The sequence below is a fragment of the Panulirus ornatus genome, chromosome 15 (assembly GCF_036320965.1).
Source record: "Panulirus ornatus isolate Po-2019 chromosome 15, ASM3632096v1, whole genome shotgun sequence".
Taxonomy (NCBI): Eukaryota; Metazoa; Arthropoda; class Malacostraca; order Decapoda; family Palinuridae; genus Panulirus; species Panulirus ornatus.
In genome coordinates this window covers 9,097,177-9,120,628 of record NC_092238.1, presented here as the reverse complement: position 1 = coordinate 9,120,628, position 23,452 = coordinate 9,097,177, and the positions used below count along the sequence as shown (strand labels likewise).

Below are 23,452 nucleotides of genomic sequence, written 5' to 3'. Positions count from 1 at the left end.
GAATTTTCCATGTACTAAACTAACAAATCTGCTAGAAAAAAAAGAAAGGTTTGATACCACAGACAAGCATAAGAAGGGAAAACAGCAAAGACAGGCATAGCTTAGATAACAACACTACATCCAAAGAACAGTAACAGGCATAAATCAACCACTTTGAGTTCAGTTTTGCAGAGGTAATACGAAAGCAAAATGAATACTGACACACTTAAGAAGGCAACAAGGTCATGGTGTGAGAAATGAACAGTAATTCTGCAGTGAGATGGATGCAATTAGCGATCATAATAGGGGATGTTTACCATGTATTCTTTACAAATCACAAATGAACATTGTCCACTATAACTATCCTAAAATTTTTTCAGGGATATATCAAAATTACTTTAATTTCAATGAATTTTGCATATGTGTCTCAGATGATGAGAAGAAAAGTTTAGGTACAATGATATCAAAGAGCCTACTCAAGATCATAACACATCTGGGAAAACTGACTTCAAGGAACATTTCCTGAGAAAATTAACACCTAGACATCTGCCTTGTCCCTCAGAACCAAAAGTGGTATTGGGATTTTTTCCCTTTGGTAAATTATGTAAAGAGGAAACTAAAATATATGCTAATGGCAAAAGGTGGTGTGTGTATTTCAAGATTCTCAAAAACTAAGCCTGCTATGGGCTTTTGTAAATAAAGGCCCATTTCTTTGGGTGCCATTACTGACTGCATGTGCATGGTCTCTTTTAAATACATGTGTTGTGTATGACATGACTCTGAGTTCATAATATTCCATTTCAAAATCAAAAAGATACTCTCCATAGCTAATTTGACAAATACAAAAACAGTTTTAATGTAAAGGATTTCTTTATTTCAACTACGAAATCAATCAAATACATCATATAAGGTTTCTCAATTATCTTAATATATAAATACAATTAAGAAAACATTATTTCAATGCTCAGGTCAAACATTGATAAATCTATTACTTGGGAATTTATGCTTCAATCAATATGAAAGTCTGGTTTCAGGAGTTCCTCATGAGACCAACTTATGAAGATAAAAATCAGCAACAAAAGCAAAACACAAACACATATGCTTATGATTAATTTAAATGAAAAACTAATATGACCAACTGTACTTTTGTGATGATATCTGCTGAAGCAGGGGTTATGATAATGTGTAAAAAAGTGTGAAAATGGGAGCTGTTGACTGATATAGATAAAAATGAAAGTGGAATACAAGAGATGAGTGATTATTAGTGCTAATGCATCTGGCCTCAAGGAGAATGTTGAAGAGAGGCGAGCATTTTAGAAGCAGATGAGTGTGTCAAAAATTATGTTAGAAGTCTTCTTCAAAAATGTTTTCCCTACGCACAAGCATTCATTACATTTTTCAAAACAGAAAACAAAAAACTTACATTTTTCATTTTCAACATAGGCATTTATCAAGGCTGCTGGTCATGAAAATCTTCAAAATACATCATGTTCACCAAACTAAAAACACATGAGCTCCATTCATCTCAATCACCTCATTTATTCTTATACATTAAGGTTAGGGGTCTATTGTAATATCTGTTACATCTGATAATCAACTGACAGAAGTAACCATTTGCTAGTTGAAAAGATGGAAAAAATGTCTTAATTTGCAGCCAGTTTTTACCTTTTTGTTTTATGTACAAAATTCTGTTAAAGTATATACAGTACTGTACTTCAGTGCCTCAATAATATAAATTTACATCTAAGTTCTATTTAATACAGTCTAACTTCTATTTTATACTATAACAAGTCTACTTAAAATATATCATCATAAACTTAGCAATGGTACCTTTAGCTGTCAACAATAAAATTTGGAATTTTTTTCATATAAATGTAAACAGGCCATGGCTGTCTATGAGAACATAATGGCGAAAGCAACTCTCAAAGGTAGAAATTATCAACATCTTTTTTCTTAAAGGTTACAATGGCATTTCTTTCCCACATCCACGTTATAAAACATAATACAATAATGAGCTTCTTATACTGAAAACATCATAATGATTTTCATTTCAAAAGTTCAAGTACACAGAATGCACTTTAAAAGTTCAATTCCCTATAATGCATGTTCAAAAAAGCAGTCAAGGTGGCATAGTGCACAGCATCTTAACTTAGTGATAGAGTGGCTGCAAGTTTACACCCAAATGTCAGCAACTCTATGTGATTTGGAAATCTTGAGTTGGATGCTACACTACACATGACAGTCCCCCAGCACAAAATTCCATAAGATTATGACCAGTGCCTCTAAGACTTAAAACTAATAGCCTGTACTTTTGTGTACCGCCCAAATATGCACACATCTTTTCTGAAAAAAGCTTTGAAATATTCAAATTCAGTATAACTGGCCACAATACCCTGAAGCTAAAATTTGGAAAAGATACAGCATGGGCAAATCACCTGTATGTGTAAGAATAGTTAAACGTCTGTAGATAAATAAATGGTTTAGCAATATATACAACAAAAACTGAACTATATTAGAGAACAATGAAGACTTATATGATTTATATGAAGAATCCATTACATCTGAATTTTTTGGGGGTGATTATGATGATAAATGAAATACAAGCAAGTTCAAAAACATAATTCAAAACACAAAAACACTTACACATGCAATGGATGATGTTAAACCTACAGGACAATAAATCTATCTATATCTCTGATGCCCTTTTCCTCCAGGAACTCCCATCAAGAGGTGGTCACAGCTAAAGTCTCCACTTATCCCTGTCCTTACATACCTCCTATGCATACACCATACCATACATTCCTCCACTAATTCTCATCTTCCGGTACTCTTCTACTCTATTCCTCTCACATCAACCCCTTTAATTGTATTATCTTACACTCTCCTTGTAAACTCTATCTTGCATTCTTTCGACATGCCCAAACCACCTATAAGGATGACGTTTCACCTAATCTACCACTCCACAATTCATTCCCCTTGCATTCACTGCCATACTTAATTTCTCATACAGTCTCTCATTTTATTTTTTATTCTATCTAGTCATATCACATGCATTTCTCATATAGCTCACTTCCACATCCTGGATTCTTAACCTTTGTAACTCAATCCATATCCATGCTTCAACTGCATAGCTCAGGGTTAGGAGGATCACGATGCCCCTTAATCCTTTCTTCACTTCCATACTTACACTTCTACCCTTCATTATTTTATTCTAAGGGGTCCAATCAATCTTTCACCTTCTTACTGCTCTCTCCCTTATCTCTCCTTCCATATCACTAAACTTTCCCAAAATAGCTCCTAAATACTTAAATTCTCTCACCCCTTCCGGTATTTTTTCCAATATATCTATAGCACACTTTAGTATATTTTATTCCTTCATTCTATAGGGCTTTGCAAAGTCTATACTTTCAATGTTTCCTCTCAAACATCATTCCTAAACTTTTACTTGCATTTACCTTACTTGCATTTACCTTCAGCTGCCTAAGATTACACATATCATGAAACACACTTACAAGCTTCTGCAACTCCTCTTCACTCTCAGCAAGCAACACAATATCATCCACAAACAGGCTTATCTCTAGCCACCATTCCTCACCACCACACTCCATCTCTGCACCCTCTTACCCTAAGTTTGCTTTCATCTCTCTTATCACTCCATCCATATAAATGTTAGAAAGCCCTATTAACATAACATAGCCCTCCCTCATACCCACATGTATGGCAAAACTTTTACTCAATGCTCTAAATACTCTTACACATGAATCTGAAACTCTATAGAAGGCTTTAACACACTCCAATAGTTGTTCCTGTTTCTGTACCCCACATGTCCTCAACACATCCCATAATGCACTCCACTTGATTTTGTTGTATGCTTTCTCCATATCCAGAAAAGATGTATACAGCTTCTTACCTATTGCTAAACACTTTTACATAGCCATTTTTACCACAAAAATCCAATCCTCACATCCCCTACCTTTCCGAATAAAACCCCCTTGTTATTCACTTATTCTGCATTCAGTCACTTCCATTACTCTACCAATCAACATTCTTGCATATACTTTTCTAGGTAAACTTAAGAGACTTATTTCCCTTCCCTGTAACTGCTATATACATCCTTAGCACTTTTTCCTTTGAATAAAGGAAGAATAAACCTTCAGTTTCCATGATAAATAACATATCAAATGCATCCTTTCTATCACACTTTCTTCTATATACTTAATCATCTCAGCTGTAATCCCATTTACTCAAGGAGTCTTTCCTACCTTCAATCTCATTAATGCCCATTTTACTTCCCTTCATACAATAGGCCCCTGCACTTGTACCTCTCTTCTTCCATCCTCTGTACCCATGCAAGCAGCAACTGTTGCCTCATTTTCTCCCACATTCATCAGTTCTTCAAAATACTTCTTCCATCTTCCTTTCCTCCTTTTAAATCAACAACTACCTTTCCTTTCTTCTCACAATAACATGTCCACTCACATCTACCTCTTTCCTCTTTCACCTCCTTCCAGTACAATTTCTTCTTTTCTTAAAAATTTTCACTGAACTTCATTCCAAAATCTTCATCCACTCTTTCTTTGCTTTCCTCTATCAGCATCTTAATGTTCCCTTAACCATCTAATATTCTCCCCTCCTCCTTTGCTGACCTTCCACTGATACATTCCTCTCGAATAATCTACCATATGCCTTTTTCTTCTCTTCCACAGCATTTTTAATCTCATCTATCCACCATGCATTTCCCCTTTAATTCTTATATCTCATGACCTTGTATCCAACTACTAATTCTATAACCTTCAATAGTCTTTCTCTTAACATTCTAAACACCTCATTCAAACATGACTGTATCCCTACAGTTACTTCACTTTCACCTAAGCTTTCGGTCACACTTGTCATACTCCTCCTTGCATTCTTTCTGATTCTTATTCTTGCTTGCCAACACTTTTATCTCCCAATTCTTCCTTGCACCATACCTCCACTTCTCCCTGATCTTCACCCATACAAGAACTGCAAAATGGTCAGAGGTTCTAAAGAATCCTCTCACAACTCTAGCAACCCACACAACCTTTCTCAACCTTTCATCCAGTCACAGAGTCAATCAAACCCTCTTGTTCTTCTCTTCCATCATTTCTTATCCACGTATACATGAGGATCATCTTGTGCTGAAAAGAGAAGTTTGCAAGGAATAAACCCTTCTCAGCACAGACATCCACATGATAAATTCCATTCTCAATTACCCCAGGCAGTCTCACCAATTCCATCATATCCCACCTTCGCATTCATATCACCCATTACAACCACTTTCCCCTCCTTCTCAAAACCATTTATACAGTTATTCAAATTTCTCCAGAAATGCTTCATTTCATCATTATCTCACACAGTCTTCATATTCTATAGTGCATACACACATACTTATGCATAATTCCCAATTCCAGTCTTTCCTTTCACCCACACTCTTCTTGATTTATTCCATCCATGATCTGCAACACCCTCTCATGCTCTCAGTGATACAACAATTGCACATCCAGAATTCTTTCCTTCTTCCCTGGCAATTCTCATTCACCCCTGTCTAAAATACTCTTCCTTCTACACCCTCCCAGACCTTGCATTTATCATTTTCATGTTCACTCCATGCACCCTGCCCAAGGAAATGGGTTTCCCCAATCCCTAGCATATCCAAACAATAACTTTAAGTTTCTCCACAAGTTCCCTCCTTTTACTCTCACCAGTCATCCCACTAACATCCATCCTCCTTTGCTCATCCGTTTTACTCCTCGGCATAACTCATGGACCACAGTGCCACTTCTTAGCCTATATACTCCCTCACCCTTGACTTGCCACTGGCCTTTAAGAACACTTAGCAGCTCAGCATGAAATCCTAATTACCAATCTGAAACTGTTTTAGCCAATTAACATAATATCTAAATATTTCTGTACATATCACAAGGAACTTGTTTTCACATGGGGATGCATTAAACATATATTCCAACTTTCTCGATAACCTCCAATAAATATTTGTCTGATATCCTCCTGATGTTATCCAAGGTAGTGCAGCAAGCATAACTATTGTTTCTTCTATGTTGGTATGTTCCTATAGCAAGAATGTCATTTTTGATACCCTCAATCAGCTACCATGCATAAATCATACATCTTCCTCTTCTTTCTTGGATGCAGGGTTCATGTTATTTTACCCTCTCATGACAACTCAAAAACTCAAACGGTCTTATTCTATTCATGAAATTTTTCTAAATTCTTCCTAGTTTGGTAATTTCTCTTTGTCTTTATGACAAGCATAACATACCACAGCATCCAAGTTGATTTTTAAGTAAGTAATGAACAGCTTCATTACCAGTATTTCATCTCTAGTGGTGAAAGCTCTCTTTATCACATCACATATTACTCCGAAAGGTACAGCTAAGCTATCAGTGTGTTCTCCATATTCTAGAAATTCATTTGCAATCACTCCTAAGCCTATCAGTTTACTCAGAAATTTCCTTTCATGCTGGCCCTTCCAGCGTCAGTTACATCTGATACATTTCCATGACTCAATTGTTTGAATTTCTCCCATGAATTCCATTAAATTTTACTCGGTCCATTTATTCATCATGTTAGAGTCTTCTTGCAATTTCTGTTTGATTTCTACGCTTATCATTTTGCTAATCATGGTCCTTTCACACGCTCTTCCAAACTCAGTCACCAATTTCTGCAATTTCACATTCGAAACTGCGACCAATGCTGCGTCATCAGTGAACCACAACTAACTTATTATCCAGGTCCCTTCATCCCCCTACAGATTATGTACTCATCATTTTCTCCAAGGACCTTGCATTTACCTCCTTCACCATCCAATCCATAATAATACAAACGAAAGAGCCATGCATGGTGACATCACACATCCCTAACACAGACCAAAATTCTTTTTCTGAAGGAAGGTTACAAAAAAAAAAATCAGTAGAGTTCAGACAGAGAAACATCTTGAAAGGAGACAGATGGATTAATAACATATACTAAACACTGCGAAAGGAAGCACACAACTAATGAACTATAAGCATTTGTCAAATAGGAGAGTTACTAGCAGAGTTCCTCAAGGATCAGAACTGGGGACAATGTTATTCCTGACATGTGTAACTAATTTGCCTGGAGGATTACCACCTCACATTAATAAATCTAACGATGAAGCCTAACTTATGATTCTTGGAGTACAAGACGTTCAAAGCAAGTCTTTCAAGTGGATTTGGTGAAACTACATAGTATTAGCTGATGTGAAAATAAACGAATCTAAAACTCCCAGTGTCAAGGGAGGAGATGATCTAATGAAGTCAACCTGCAAATGAAATTAGTTGATCTCTTATAAGGATTGTGAGGGCGAACCTTTTCTACTTAAAGTAAAAACTGCTTTCAAAGATGAGGACAAAATGTTGACAGAGAAATTGCTTTGCTTGCAAAAGTCCGACCTGTCTGCAACATCTTATTTTTCAAGTGAATCAGTACCCCATTATATCATCTGGCTTAGGTTAGTGTATATATTTGTATATATATATATATATATATATATATATATATATATATATATATATATATAATTTTTTTTTCTTTTTGCTTTGTCGCTGTCTCCCGCGTTTGCGAGTTAGCGCAAGGAAACAGACGAAAGAAATGGCTCAACCCACCCCCATACACATGTATATACTTACGTCCACACACGCAAATATACATACCTACACAGCTTTCCATGGTTTACTCCAGACGCTTCACATGCCCTGATTCAATCCACTGACAGCACGTCAACCCCGGTATACCACATCGATCCAATTCACTCTATTCCTTGCACGCCTTTCACCCTCCTGCATGTTCAGGCCCCGATCACACAAAATCTTTTTCACTCCATCTTTCCACCTCCAATTTGGTCTCCCACTTCTCCTCGTTCCCTCCACCTCCGACACATATATCCTCTTGGTCAATCTTTCCTCACTCATTCTCTCCATGTGCCCAAACCATTTCAAAACACCCTCTTCTGCTCTCTCAACCACGCTCTTTTTATTTCCACACATCTCTCTTACCCTTACGTTACTTACTCGATCAAACCACCTCACACCACACATTGTCCTCAAACATCTCATTTCCAGCACATCCATCCTCCTGCGCACAACTCTATCCATAGCCCACGCCTCGCAACCTTACAACATTGTTGGAACCACTATTCCTTCAAACATACCCATTTTTGCTTTCCGAGATAATGTTCTCGATTTCCAAACATTCTTCAACGCTCCCAGAACTTTTGCCCCCTCCCCCACCCTATGATTCACTTCCGCTTCCATGGTTCCATCCGCTGCCAAATCCACTCCCAGATATCTAAAACACTTTACTTCCTCCAGTTTTTCTCCATTCAAATTTACCTCCCAACTGACTTGTCCCTTAACCATACTGTACCTAATAACCTTGCTCTTATTCACATTTACTCTCAGCTTTTTTCTTTCACACACTTTACCAAATTCAGTCACCAGCTTCTGCAGTTTCTCACACGAATCAGCACCAGCGATGTATCATCAGCGAACAACAACTGACTCACTTCCCAAGCTCTCTCATCCACAACAGACTGCATACTTGCCCCTCTTTCCAAAACTCTTGCATTCACCTCCCTAACAACCCCATCCATAAACAAATTAAACAACCATGGAGACATCACACACCCCTGCCGCAAACCAACATTCAATGAGAACCAATCACTTTGGTCTCTTCCTGCACGTACATATGCCTTACATCCTCGATAAAAACTTTTCACTGCTTCTAACAACTTGCCTCCCACACCATATATTCTTAATACCTTCCACAGAGCATCTCTATCAACTCTATCATATGCCTTCTCCAGATCCATAAATGCTACATACAAATCCATTTGCTTTTCTAAGTATTTCTCTCATACATTCTTCAAAGCAAACACCTGAGCCACACATCCTCTACCACTTCTGAAACCAAACTGCTCTTCCCCAATCTGATGCTCTGTACATGCCTTCACCCTCTCAATCAATACCTTCCCATTTAATTTACCAGGAATATTCAAGAAGCTTATACCTCTGTAGTTTGAGCACTAACTTTTATCCCCTTTGCCTTTGTACAATGGCACTATGCAAGCATTCCGCCAATCCTCAGGCACCTCACCATGAGTCGTACATACATTAAATAACCTTACCAACCAGTCAAAAATACAGTCACCCCTTTTTTTTAATAAATTCCACTGCAATACCATCCAAATGAAATGGCCTTGGTTTGGGCTTTCAGTTGACCGTGCCGTCGCAGTTACCATATAAGAAACAAACAAAAAAAAAAAGATGCAAAAACATAATTCCAAATAATCCTCTAACCCATGGCACTGAAAATCACATATCAAGAAATTGCTCAAACTTCTATGTCGATGATATACAGATACTCACAATCTAAGGTACGGATACAATAAACGAAACATCTTAAAACTATTCACCCCCATAATTACTGGTACTGAAAATAATGCAACAAAATTCCAAAGTTCCATTTTCCACTCTGATATTAGCCATATCCAAGATCAGAGGTGTTCAAAAGCTGCTTTTGTTGTTGTTAAATATTCGCCAGAATAAGACTGACAGGGTCTCTGCTACTGGACAACCCCTCCCTCTTAATCCTCAAATATGCAAAACAGTGGAGTACAGTAGTTACGTACGCTCACACGTGATGTAAGCACAAAAACATTCAGAATCATCAATGGATTACATTATTGTTCTGTCGATAGAAAGACCCCCAGGTAACTCAGCAACAATAACAACAAAAATATATGCAAACGTAGGGCAGGGATTACTCAATATTATAAATGTAAAGGCAGCGAAATTTAAACCTGAGAGATTGAATTAATATTTTCACTTACTTGAACCCTTACACCTATGTGTGATAGCACGAATCATTTTCTTTGCAACATCCACAAGTTTCCATTGCAAAGGAAGTGATGGGTAGTTACTCAAGGGTCCATATACCTTATCCTCAACTTCTACATGACTTTCATCTTTGAAGAAAGATAAATTTTGACATATATAATTTGAAATAGACAAAAAGGATTACGAAATCTAACACTACCGAAACAACCCGTAATGTCTTCAAATCCAACACTATCAAAACAACCCATAATGTCTTCAAATCCAACACTACCAAAACCCATAATATCTTCAAATCCAACATTACCAGAACAACCCATAATGTCTTCAAATCCAACACTACCAAAACAACACATAATGTCTTCAAATCCAACACTACCAAAACAAACCATAATGTCTTCAAATCCAACACCACCAAAACAACGCATAATGTCTTCAGTGTCATGCTTCCGTGTCGTAAATGGGAAGAAGTTACATCTAAAACAATTTGCACATATAAACCAAAAAGAGATAAAATGCCACTCATTTATTTGAGTTCTCCCTTCTTGCCAACGCATTGGAACAGAATTTTCTACAGTTAAGAGCACATGACTTGTGACATTTTCTGTCACTTACAAGGAGAGACATAAAAAAATCTAAAAGCTCACTTTTTTCCGCTAACATTATTTGGGAGAGAGAGAGAGAGAGAGAGAGAGAGAGAGAGAGAGAGAGAGAGAGAGAGAGAGAATGTGCGTCAGGGTCGCACCCAGACTTTCAAAATCTACACCCTAAGAGGAAGGTCAGTGGTATCAATAACATTAACTTGGCTCAACATGTTAACAATGTCACACAACCAATCGAAAAAAAACTACCAATAATCCGTTATAACTAACAATACTAACAGCTTCCCAACCACCACACTGCCCATCTTACAAGTATGAAGTATAACAACAATATCCCCTACCACGACTAAAACTACCAACACATATCAAGTCTGCAAGAACATGCTTATATCTCTGATAATGAAAATTCCCTTAGTCTAATCCCCCCCTTAATTATGCAGCAAGTATAGACCTTTACCTCCCTCCATCATGAAGTCAGTCGATGTATGATCTTACCTATACCGAGAAATGGGAAAACAAAATTTAAGAAAAGACAGGGAAGCAGACGCTCTGTCGCTACTTTGAATTAATTCTCTTGTTTACAGGAAGCTCCAGCACTGCCAGATCAAATATGAATTATCTAAGGTATACCATAAACCTACTGCACTCTTCTAAATGTGTACATATTATTATCGATGGAATTAAGATTTTCAAGACAGAGAAACCACCCAAATCATGATGACACATCTTTGCCTTAATGACCCTGACATTAGGTATACAATCGTCTGATAAGCAGAGAAAAAAAAAAAAAAAATGATCGCCCGTTTTACCTCATTGTCTACCCATGCCGCTGTGCCTGTATGTACTTCATACAAAAAGATTTTGCCGTTAGCAAGCAGAGGAAGAGCGTAGCTCTCTACATATCTTTAACGCACCCTGGGTAGCTGTTGATCTTGGTTTCATCAGGAGCTATTTCCACAATTTATTCAGAATTCTCATACATGCTTCAGTGATTATTCCATGCGTTTCTTATTTCTCTTGGCAGTATACTGATGTCTTTTAATCTCTCTTGTTGGACTCATATATTTTTGTCTGATATCTTGTTTTTTCGTGAAATGTGGAAGAGGAGGGTAGACAGCCGTGTTGTATGGGTGGTAATATATATATATATATATATATATATATATATATATATATATATATATATATATATATATATATATATATATATGAGAAAATGTCGTGTGAAGTGGTTTGATCGAGTGTGTGATAGAAAAGGTAAGAAATAGCGTGTGGTTGAGAGCTGAAGAGGGTGTGCTGAAACTGATTGGACATATGGAGGGAATGAACGAGGAGAGGCTGACTTAGAAGATACATTCTTCAGAAGTGAAGTTGACAAGGGGGAGACCAAATTGGAGATGGAAGGATGGAGTGAAAAAGATTTCGAGTGATCGGGGCCTGAACATGAAAAGTGGTGAAAGGCGTGCACAGGATAGAGCGAATTGGAACGATGGCATAAACAGTGGTCAAAGTGCTGTCATTTGACTGAACCAGGGAATGTGGAACGGGCGGGATAAACCGTGGAAAGGTGTGTGGGGCCTGGTTGTGGATAGGGAAACTCTGGTCTCGTTGTACTAAACTTTACAGCTAGAGAATGGATGTGAGCGAATGCGGCCTTTCTTCGTCTAATCATGGCGTTACCTCGCTAACGCAGAAAACGACGATGAAGTATAAAAAACAAAAAAATATATAATCTTAGGTCTGTCTGATAATTCTCGTAGTGGGCGACGGTTCAATTGCCCCAAACCCCCACCACATACACACACTGATGCAAACTGTCTTATGGCAAATATTTGATTCACATTCAAGTATATAGACGATGATTCTTTTTTTTTCTTTTTTTTTTTTTTAGAGAGGGGGTGGGTAGGGGGTAAGCTAGACAGAAGACATATTCGATTAAAACTGGACTAATCCATGTAAGTCTCGTCGCCTCAACTAAATGAGGATATCTGACTGAGAGGATCTGTACAGGAGTAACCAGATGATACTTGAAATAAAAGGAGTGAGCTACAACGGAAGGCTGAGGGCTACAGGGATGTCTGCAATGGAGAGAGATGACGATATTAACACTGGACAGTTCCTCATGAGATACGGCAACAGAGCACCAAAGGCCATGACAAGAAGCCGGGTAGAGATGATGTGAAGGACTAGTCTAGGGTATATTGGTGGGTGTGTGGGGGGAAAATAAAACATGGAGACCGTGAATGCTGGCAGTTTACATAAGGTTTAAACGGCTACTTGGTGGTACAGTATAGAACAGTATAGAACATTCTGAACGAAGAGGTGCATACAAATGAGAAATCACAAATCAAAATATCTCAACACAAGGTCAATAACACTGAGATTTAAGCTTTGCTGTGAAGGAAAGTTAACCTGTTTCGGAACACTAATCGACCCATAGCCACAGGAGCTTCTGATCTGGAACGATCCAAATCTTTTCCTTATTCAGAAAATTTCGCTTTCTAGAATGGGCAACTGACAAAACCTCATAGTAAACATATTTCTCTAAATAAAATTGCTCACATTTCTACTCGGTTCATTTTGAAGTTTCACTGGTATTACTGCTTCCCTAAAATCGAAATGAATGGTTATAATGAAATAATGGCAAAACATGGGAAAAAATGATTCCCTGACTATCACGACAAAGCTAGTAAAACCAGTGTTGTCTATATACCAAAGTCCTTGCGATTCGTTTTTATGGTGAACACAGCACAAATCGGATATCCATCGCTCTGTAATATGAAGAACAGAAACGAAAGTGTAGACACCGAAAGTCTTCGTTGTGTAGTGGTTAGTTAAGTTACTGACCCAGCGTCAGCGAAAGCTCGCCTAGGGAAGTCTTGCACGAGTTCGAACCTAAGCGCGGCAATCGACGGGTAGACAATCTCAGTTGATCATCCTCCCCTCGGTGCTAGTCGGTCAATGGGTAACTGGCTTTGGCTCGGTGTGTACGCGTACACGCACACGAGTAAAAACATGGTACACCTGACGGGGCAGCGTGAGTATAAAACTCTCAACCCTTATGGCACAAACAGTAATTACATATAGCAATCAATTCTTTTTCTCTTTACTATAAAGACCTTAAGTTCCCCTGAACGACCTTCTGCCAGCCTCATGTGACTTATGATGGTCGGAGGTAAATACTCTAGGCCACATAGCATTCTAAGGTGCTCTCTTTCCTATGCTGAAAAGGCTTCTTCCGTGGGCGAGATAAAAAAAAAGATACAAAATCTATTTATTCCTCCGATTCAATAAAACATATAGAATGTTACTCCTATTGACAGAAGAAACTATAATGAAATCCTCACATTTCAAAGCATTACCAAATATAATGGAAAAGGTGACAAATATAATGAGAAGGAAGCTTCAGTCACGTTCATTCATTACAAGATATAATAAAATATCTCAAATTCCCTTCCTGTGGCAAGGTACTTAACAATCCCATCAGCCAAAGACGCTCTTAAAACCTTTCCTAAGGTTAGTAAGGAGAAATTTTCGAATAATTTTCGTCCGTAGTGCCATACCCAAAGTTTGTGATCCCTTACAACTGAGCATCATTACAGTAGTGATGGTATCAAGTATGAATCTGCCTAAGCAATTAGAAATCCATCTAAAGTATGAGAAACAGTTCAATCTTTTCTTTCATGACACCAAATGAGGTTGGAAAAATCAACGTTTAAATAAATATTGTTTTTCCAGCCTCATGTCCGAACTGTTCGTTCTTAAAATGAGGAATTATATTTCAACATCAAAAACAAAGAACCGAGCCCCTGAGGGTAAATCCTCACTTAGCTCCCTTTTTCCAACCCTTTTAGTCGCCTACGACACGCAAGGAATACGTGGGAAGTATTCTCTCTCCCTTATCAATGAAGTGTTTTATGTTATTTAGAGTCAAATCGGTATTAAAAAATATCCTCGCAAATGAAGCCTAAACCTAAACTTACAATCACACCAAGACTGAAGATGTTATATAATGTACATAACTTCTGCTCGAGGAACTATAGATATTAGCATACAGTATACATTCATGTTGTTACACACACACACACACACACACACACCCACAGTGCAAACAGGTAATTACAAACAGGTAAATTATACACAATTGTGAGGTCACACGAATGTTAAACCTCCTTCTCCGTACAATAGAAATATGTAATCACAATATATATATATATATATATATATATATATATATATATATATATATATATATATATATATATATATATATATATATAGAGGTAAATCATAAACAAGGAAAACATAATGAAAACTTCCTTAAAAATGATGGGAAATGGTAAACATAAAAGTTTCTTTTGTCTTCTATAATCAATAAAATCAAACCGTAAACCAACATTTGCATATAAAGTACTTTCATCATTATCATTACATGTGCTACTACCACTAGTACAATTACTGATGCTACTACTACGACTATTACTACTTATATTACAACAACCACTGATGATGATTAGAATAATGCAAATACATGTAATAAACACACGATGTATATATATATATCACAACATCTGCATTCATGTACTGGATCTGATATCCTTAAGTTTTTTAATCAATCGCTAACATTTACATGGGATTAACAGTACTTAAAAGTCTAACCTGGATGTGTAATTGGCACACATGAACAGGCAGACACTATTCAGAATTCCACATATGTAACTACAGGGAGGAGGGAGGAGGCTACGTCCATCCGTTCTCTAGGATGATTATCTTTGATTACTTTTAATCAAAAACCAATGTACACACCACAGCCGAAGGCGGAGCACCACGGTCACGAGCGACTTTCTAATGCCTCAGGTAAGAGTTTGATTTACTCCCCACAATAACACACTATGATCGACATAACTACCGAGAAGCCCTCATCAGTCAATCTCGAAATCAACAGTCCATCACGGAATATCTGTGAAGCCCTACTGCTCATCCTAGGGGTTATAGGAGGCAACAAACAGCAATATATTCGCTGGATCCCTTGAGGTCAAAGCTGTTAACCAATAAATGCAACCACTATAACTAAAGAAACTGCCAAGGAAGTGAATTAGGAAAAAAAAAAATTCATTCTAAATGTATATATTTTCTGACTGGCGAATCACAGACTGCACAGATAAATTCATTCCCAGACAATAATTGCGCTTCCTGCTTATGTTAGACATCAGACACATAATAAAAGTTCTTAGCTGCAATGACATATTAAGTACTTCTAAGTATTGCCTATTTTTCATGAGGATGGAAGAATGAATGAATAAAAACGATCGCTCTCTTTCTGGGATGCTGAAATTTCCTTTACTCTCGATGTCAAATACATGACACGGCCTTTTTTTCCTGTGCAAGATTTTCATATCTCTTTTAGGTAATTATCAAGCACGGATGAACAAATCTCTTAATCCTTTATCTGTCGTTCTGAGGGACATAAAAGTTTCCATAGGGAAATATTTCCTCCTAGAGCAGTAAGGTAGGAGGTCTACCCAAGAGGACTAGGATTTGCTTGTCTGCAGGTGAGATGGTTGGGGATTCTAGTATTTCAAAATTAATTACGATGAAAATCAAAATCCTTGTATGCCAATGGTCCAGCTCATGGAAATATATATTTTTTCTTCTGACAAAAGAGAATACAATATAGAAAATGTCTCTTCCGAGTACGAAATACGTAATTCAAATTGTCTTTGTGCAAATTTTTACGAGGGTAGGCGGCTGCCTCATTGGTGTCCCTTCCTGAGACTAAAGAGCCAACTACAGAATACGACCGTCCACCAGATAAGGAAATCCTACAATGGTAAACCACTACTTCCCCTGGATGGTTGGATCATCACATACGATGGTCAAATCTTTCCCCCTAATTGCCCTCTGACACTGAAAAAATAAGGCTAGCAAGAACATGGAGGTGAGTTAGCGATCGCGCAAGCAGAGGGAGTTCAGTGGAGGAATGGTATGGACGTCACTCCTGCATCCACAAAGGGGATTCAGCGAATTTCTGTCTATGAGCCCACAATGCGGATAATGAGATGGATCGGATGTAATCACTGACAAATCCAAGAGATTACACTCGCTCCTAAATGAAAGGAGGATTTTGTTGTAAAGTAGTAACGTAATAACAGCATTTTGTCCTGAAACATCACATTCTTAAAGTGCACATCAAAACCTAACCTAAGCTCACTTATGAAACAGCATGTAATCCATCCGAGTCGACATTATATATATATATATATATATATATATATATATATATATATATATATATATATATATATATATACACACAGACACAAAGAGTGACTTACCTAATCTCAATAATCATTATAGACATATCTTCTTAACAGAAGATATATATATATATATATATATATATATATATATATATATATATATATATATATATATATATAATGTCGACTCGTATGGATTACATGCTGTTTCATAAGTGAGCTTAGGTTAGGTTATGATGTGCACTTTAAGAATGTGATGTTTCATATATATATATATATATATATATATATATATATATATATATATATATATATATATATATATATATGAGAAGCTGTTTCCCAACAAATCAGCCCATCAACCTATCCAACACAGAACCACTTTTGTAGGGTTATGGTAAACAATACCTTCCAAGACTGCTTGATCTCATATACCTTGCGAGTGACTTACTTCCCACCCGAAAAGGTGCCTAGCTGAGCGAAGCGGATTCTGAGTACATCCTACCCAGGATAAGGCAGAAGAAAGCAGCACTGCCAGAGATTTCTCTGAACAACAAAGGCTTGGAGGAAGCACTGACTTACTAGGCTACGTGAACCTCCACGCGAGACGGAACACATCCAGCCTACTTCATCTTCAGTCTATAAATTTCCGTAGTTACGCAGACTACCTGCACTACCAACCTTGTCGTTCACTAGATAGTAAATACAGTTTCACATACATTAGTCTTTTTTTCGTAACAGGTCGCCAATGACTTTATGGCTGCTTTGAAGCTAACTACGTTCACAGGACAGCCTACCACCCGGAAACAATCAAGAACATATTCTAAAAACCTCCAACACATTACCTATATATCTCACGTCCGTTCTCTCCGAGAACTCCACTAAAGGGTGGCCTCGGTGGGTTTCCATATACCTCTGTCCTTACATGCCTCCCTAACTTACATCATTCTACGCATTCTTCCAACATTTCCCTCCCTTCAGTACTCTTCACCTCTATTTCTCCCATGTCATAAGTGGTCTTTCTTTCACATCAGCCCCTTTAATCGTATGTCATAACCTTTCTTTGTAAACTCCCGTCTTGCAATTTTTTTTTCTACATGCCCAAACCACCTCAATGTATTACGATGCAACCACTTTACCACACCACAATTCATTCGCTTTGCATTTCCTGCTGTACTAAATATCTCATATATCAGACGAAATGCTCCTCTCAAATACCTCATTTCCACAGGCTGGATTTTTGACCTCTTAAAAACCTAAGTCACTTATGTTTTACTTTTTGCTAGCCAAGACGATTCAATTAACACCACAAATTTTCTACCATATTCTTGTCTTAGAAAAATCTGAACACATAAGTCTCTATTCCTCTACAAATTCATACATATGTTCTACTTACGTGCTAAAGGCTGTAATTCTCTTCATCTTCTGATACGAATGCCTCCTGCAGGTCCCAGAATACTGCGCATTGATCTTGAGTATACGTCTACGTTAACAAGAGGTATAGTCAATGGTAGGAGCACTACTAACTGCATGCTTCACAAGGCTCCCTACCCTACTACATGCACACGTTACAGCCATGCCCTACTCAGGCAGTGGTTCCTACCCAGCCCGCGTCGCATACCACCAGACTCTCTTACTACCACTTTGTGGCTCACCTTACACCTGAAATCTTAGTTTAATGCAGAAATATCTTTTTAACTTATTAAATCTTACTTTTCAAGACTTTGCTTGGAGAAATCTGAGTAAACCTGTTCGTAGCATCACTTAACGCAGATATGTATTTACAACTCTTTTTACTTTGGACTGAAACTTGTAGGAATAACACCACGTACCGTCTAGGCGGCTCTGGCGTACCACTCACTAGTAGTGCGCGTACCGCCGGCTAGGGTACCACTGCCCTAATGGACACGTTTTTGCCTTATGGGGGATTTTTGCATATATGTGATGAACAATGAACTCTGAGTTGCTACCCAGCTGTGCTGCAATGAACGGCGGAACATGAAGTTTTAATATGGCAGCCAACAGAACATAAAGTAACAAGGGAGTTGGTCATCTCCAAAGTACATCACAGCCAATAACAGCGCATTCTAACTCATTAAGAGAAATGTTCTGTATTATACTGATATGATGTATACATAGACAGAATAACAGGGAAAATGAAAAGTATTACAAATCTTCAAGACATCCTACTATTATTCAAAGATTATCAAATCATTTATCAGTTAAGACATCCTATTTGCCATTCAGATTTTCTAATCACTTATCATTTATGTTCAGGACACTGGACACTGTTAGTCACTGAAACATCAAAGGTTTTTTGTTCGTATGAAAGTCAATTTCATATTTTTATGGTACAAACGCTGACAAAGGAGAAAGGTGACAAAAAATTGGACATGATCACAGTTGACGTGTATTTCGTTGACCTGATCTGAACGTGGGCGCTGGCAAGGAAGGTTCTACGGTTAATTACTTCCAGTAAACACTGCAGTCATGGCAAACCTTTGCCGACCAACGATGTATCCTCCCGGATCTAGCTAGGCTAAGGTCTTAAGGTATTTCGTGGACGCGTCGTTTACCCAATTGGCACAACAGACGGTAGCCGTTAAAGTAAGTAACTCCATGCAATGGTGAAAGCCAGCTCTATCTTTCCAGACTTGAAAATGACTAAGATCTCTCCATATTCCTCACAGCAGTACTTATACAAGGGAAGGATCCGTGAAACTAGTCCACACTCTCTACGCTACGACAAAGCCGAGGCGGATGGGTTCTTGCATTTATCAAGAAATCGAAAATAATTGTATCTTTTTTCTTTTTTTTTTCACCATCCCGAGTAACCAACTATGATCTAAGCTCCAGAGATACTGATTTCCATTTCGCGGTCCAGGAAAAGCTCCTGCATCTAAAACTTCGAAAAAGCCTTTTCGGGTGCACGTCAAGTACACAAGTTATTATTGCTAATTTTTACCTTTCATAACGCGCGTGGTGTACAAGTACTGTGTCCCAATTTCGAAAAAGAATAGGTTTTCTTACGTAAAATATCAATAAAGGTTTTGTGATACGCATACGGATATTTCAATGCATTACATCACGCAACCTTACAATCTCAGGTTTAGGGACTAATGGCGTGAGAATGAACTCGCTGGGGCCAACTCTTACTCTGTATGACTACATAACGTGCCTTTCTAGTCGTACAGCATCTGCTCTGACGTAGGACACACTCTTATAAGATAAGGGTCAATCTATCATCCACGTACTGAAGAGCAATCACACATGCCACTTTACAGGTCTGTACCTCACTCCTTATCATAGTCTTTTTTTTTTTTGCAAGAGAGAGAGAGAGAGAGAGAGAGAGAGAGAGAGAGAGAGAGAGAGAGAGAGAGAGAGAGGAGAGAGAGAGAGAGAGAGAGGTCATCTTTACGTTGTAACGTCACCATAAAGAGAAACGACGGTACAACCCTTTCAGGATGATGGTGCGACCCGTGGGAAGTATCGGGCTGGCCTTTGACTGACCCTCAAGGATGATAAGGAAGATGCAGAGAGGGGGTCACGCTATCATACCCAACACTCGTGTCATCTGTCTCCAGGGGTTAAGTGTGAAAGAAAACAATACAAACACCATCATCTGGGCAGAGAGAACCACATACTTGATCTGTTAGTCTACCATTTCTGCTAGGATGTCCCAATATCATGAATTTCAAGTTTTACGTCAATGACAAATTAATTGATTGGCAGCCACTTTTAGAGCATAAATCAATGTCAAAAGGTAAATATATATATAGAATGCTAAAATCACGAAGAAAAAAAAACGTGTCCATTGCTTTTTAACATAGTTATATCTACACTACGACTAGAAGAATGTACTAACAGCTTATGCAGACGCATGGGATATATCTCACACTGACAAACAGACTCGCAAGTGAGCTTTGACGCTGGTGATCATATCCCTCACCATACGACATGGTAACTACAAGCAGAGAGAACCCAACTGGTGGTTATAGTTCGTATGTGTGAGGACTCACCTGGTGGAGAGCTGGTGGCAGTGGAGCACCCACACCAGGACCAATGTCATTGATGAGCGTCTCCTTCTTGCCGTCCCGCAGGATGGTAGTGACGGTGCCGACGGGCGCGGGGCCGGCAGCGGCAGCCGCACCTGCCGCAGGTACGGGCGACTTGGTGCCACTGAGGGAGATGGTCGGTGCGGGTGAAGGTGTGGAGCCTGCAGGGGGTTGAGCCACCAAGTATTCGTGACGCTGGATGGCACTTTCCCCTACGCCGCTCACGATCATCCGTGTGGCAGTGGCGGACGGCTTCCGGGGGGATGACGTTCCTGGAAATACAACGCTTTCTCATCTATGTTGTAAACAGCGGTCGGCTCTTCTGTGAAATCTTATTGACTTAGAAAAAAAAAAAACATAACTTGTGATCAACAACTCTAAGGGATATTCCAAAAGTGGAATGTACGCGCAGTGGAGCACAATGGCAGTGGCCAAAAAAAAAAAAAAAAAAAAAAAAAAAAATGGGCGAGTTTGCATTTGGGCAGCAAACACAACAAGGGCGGCCAGAAGGCAAACCCTCAAACCCACATCTCTAGCAGCCCTGGGGAGAGTACTATCAAAGGTTGAGCGCGGGTCATGAGTTCGCCTCTCGTGAAGGCTCAGTTAAAGTCTTTACTGATAACACACGTGAACAGGAACACCGAGTGAGAGAGAGAAAGAGAGAGAGAGAGGGAGAGAGCCTCTTTGTCTTCGGTTCAGAAGGCCTCTTTGGAAAGGGGCAAAAAAGGATCCACATCTGGCAAGATCACAAGGAAGAACATTGGGCCGAATTACAGCACATGCACAATGGTAAAGGAAGTGTCAATTTGGAATTGTTCTTAAAGTGGCTCTTTTAACACTTTTTTTTTATGAAATGGGGTCCCGTAATGATTCATAATTGGTGAGGAAATGCGTAATGCTATGAGAATTTTTTTTACTGGATAAAGGGGCCATGACCCTCGACGAATTCCTAATGCTGTGGGAAGAAAAAGTATATATATATATATATATATATATATATATATATATATATATATATAAAGATAAATTTCAAAGTTTTGAATATAACGAGAAGAATCTTTCTCTCTTCCTATAACCTATTCTATGCATCTTATAAAGCCAGACCAACAAAACATCTGAGGATCTTTGGTCAATTTCTTTATACTTTTTCTTACCTTTAATATCTTTCACCCGAGGTAGCCGTGGCTAGAGCATTCTGTGCCCAGGCCATGTTGCCGAGAAAAAATATAAAGATATACAAAATGCAACAATATGTTTGTAATAAGTCTAGAAACGAGACTGGCTGGCTTCGAGTTGCAAGAGCGACACAAGAACTGGCCGAAGGCAGAAGAAAACCGCCTCTCTAGATGTGACAGTCACTTCCCTTAGGTAATGAGGTACTCCAAAATGGTCCACTGATGCTGGCTTTCCAGAGACAATGGAACATCGAATGATTCCAAATCTGCTGCAGTGAATGTGATGGATCAGTGAAAATGAGTTAAGGAAGACGATGGGTGAGGGAGATTGATAAACCAGTACTTTCCAATTTCTTCTCATTAGCATGTCTGAGAATATCCAATGGTTATGAATAATGGAACGAAAAAAAACTTTGAATTCATAATCAAAATGTCACGCTTCCTTATCTTTTACTAAAGACACTTTCAAAAGTTTAATCAACTGCATAACTAATGGAAAAAAATTAATGTTATAATCAGTTTCATCTCCGAGATTGTACGTCGAAGAAATGTCAAGAGAGAAAATAATGTATGCCTGCAACTCTGTTCTCACTAATGACAAAAGAAGTTTATCAAAACTAATGGAAACTGAAGCTGCTAAGGTGGGAAAATCCGCCACTTCCTGTGAGATGAACATTCCTTAAAATTCTGGACGGTACTGGCGAAAGACTTCACCACACAGCTCTCAACATCCCCTCACGACGCGTTGAAAAGATCCGTTACCAGAGACAGAAGTTCTTAGAAGATTCTCATGACTTGATCACTTCCCAGTTCTTCGACACAGAAATGGCCGACTCTACTACCTCTGAACATAAGGAACTGGCGAAAGGAACTCAGGAAGAACAAGAGAATATCGAGTCATCTGTAACAAGCTAGGTGGAGCGGACAAGAACGCTGCTTGTACCAAGATATCTAGGCATTGTAGTTGGAATATTAAGTGACGGGGCTTTACTAATATGACCTCGATCCATACACATATAAAACAGGTAAACACATAACATATTCTTGTATACAACACACAAGACTCTCTCCCCGAGACCTACAAATAGCAATCGCACAATCAAAAACGATTTATCTTCCTGCTCTCGTTATCATGAACCATAATCACACCTTTTCAAGACAGGAATAATATGCTCACACCTAAGGACTCTAAAGCTGACCACTATGCTCACAGTATTTCTACCTTAAAATGTTTCATTATCTTCCTTTAAATTTGGTCTCCAACAGCATTTATTAAGAGTATTCTTGCGAAATTCTGGATGTTGGCTTAGCTGCAGTGAGCAGCTATATTTTACTTGTGTGAGAAACAAAGACGAAAGATTCCATTCCAGAGACAGAATCCAATAATCAAGTAAAAAAGGTAAAATGCGAGTAAGAGTCTGTAAGACTGAAGTGTGGTCTAAAAATGTTTGATCGTGGACACCTTCCTCTCCCTCACTCACTTTTGCA

General features: G+C 38.4%; 1 protein-coding gene across 6 annotated transcripts in view; it reads right to left on the bottom strand.

Annotated features, from left to right (window-relative positions):
* Positions 1-23,452, bottom strand: part of Drep2 (DNA fragmentation factor-related protein 2) — a 282,308-nt gene that overhangs the window by 142,807 nt on the left and 116,049 nt on the right. For all 6 annotated transcript variants that reach the window (XM_071670467.1, XM_071670463.1, XM_071670465.1 and 3 more), the window contains one exon: positions 20,754-21,061. In XM_071670467.1, the coding sequence (XP_071526568.1) occupies positions 20,754-21,061 (308 nt within the window). The remainder of the gene's footprint in view (positions 1-20,753; positions 21,062-23,452) is intronic.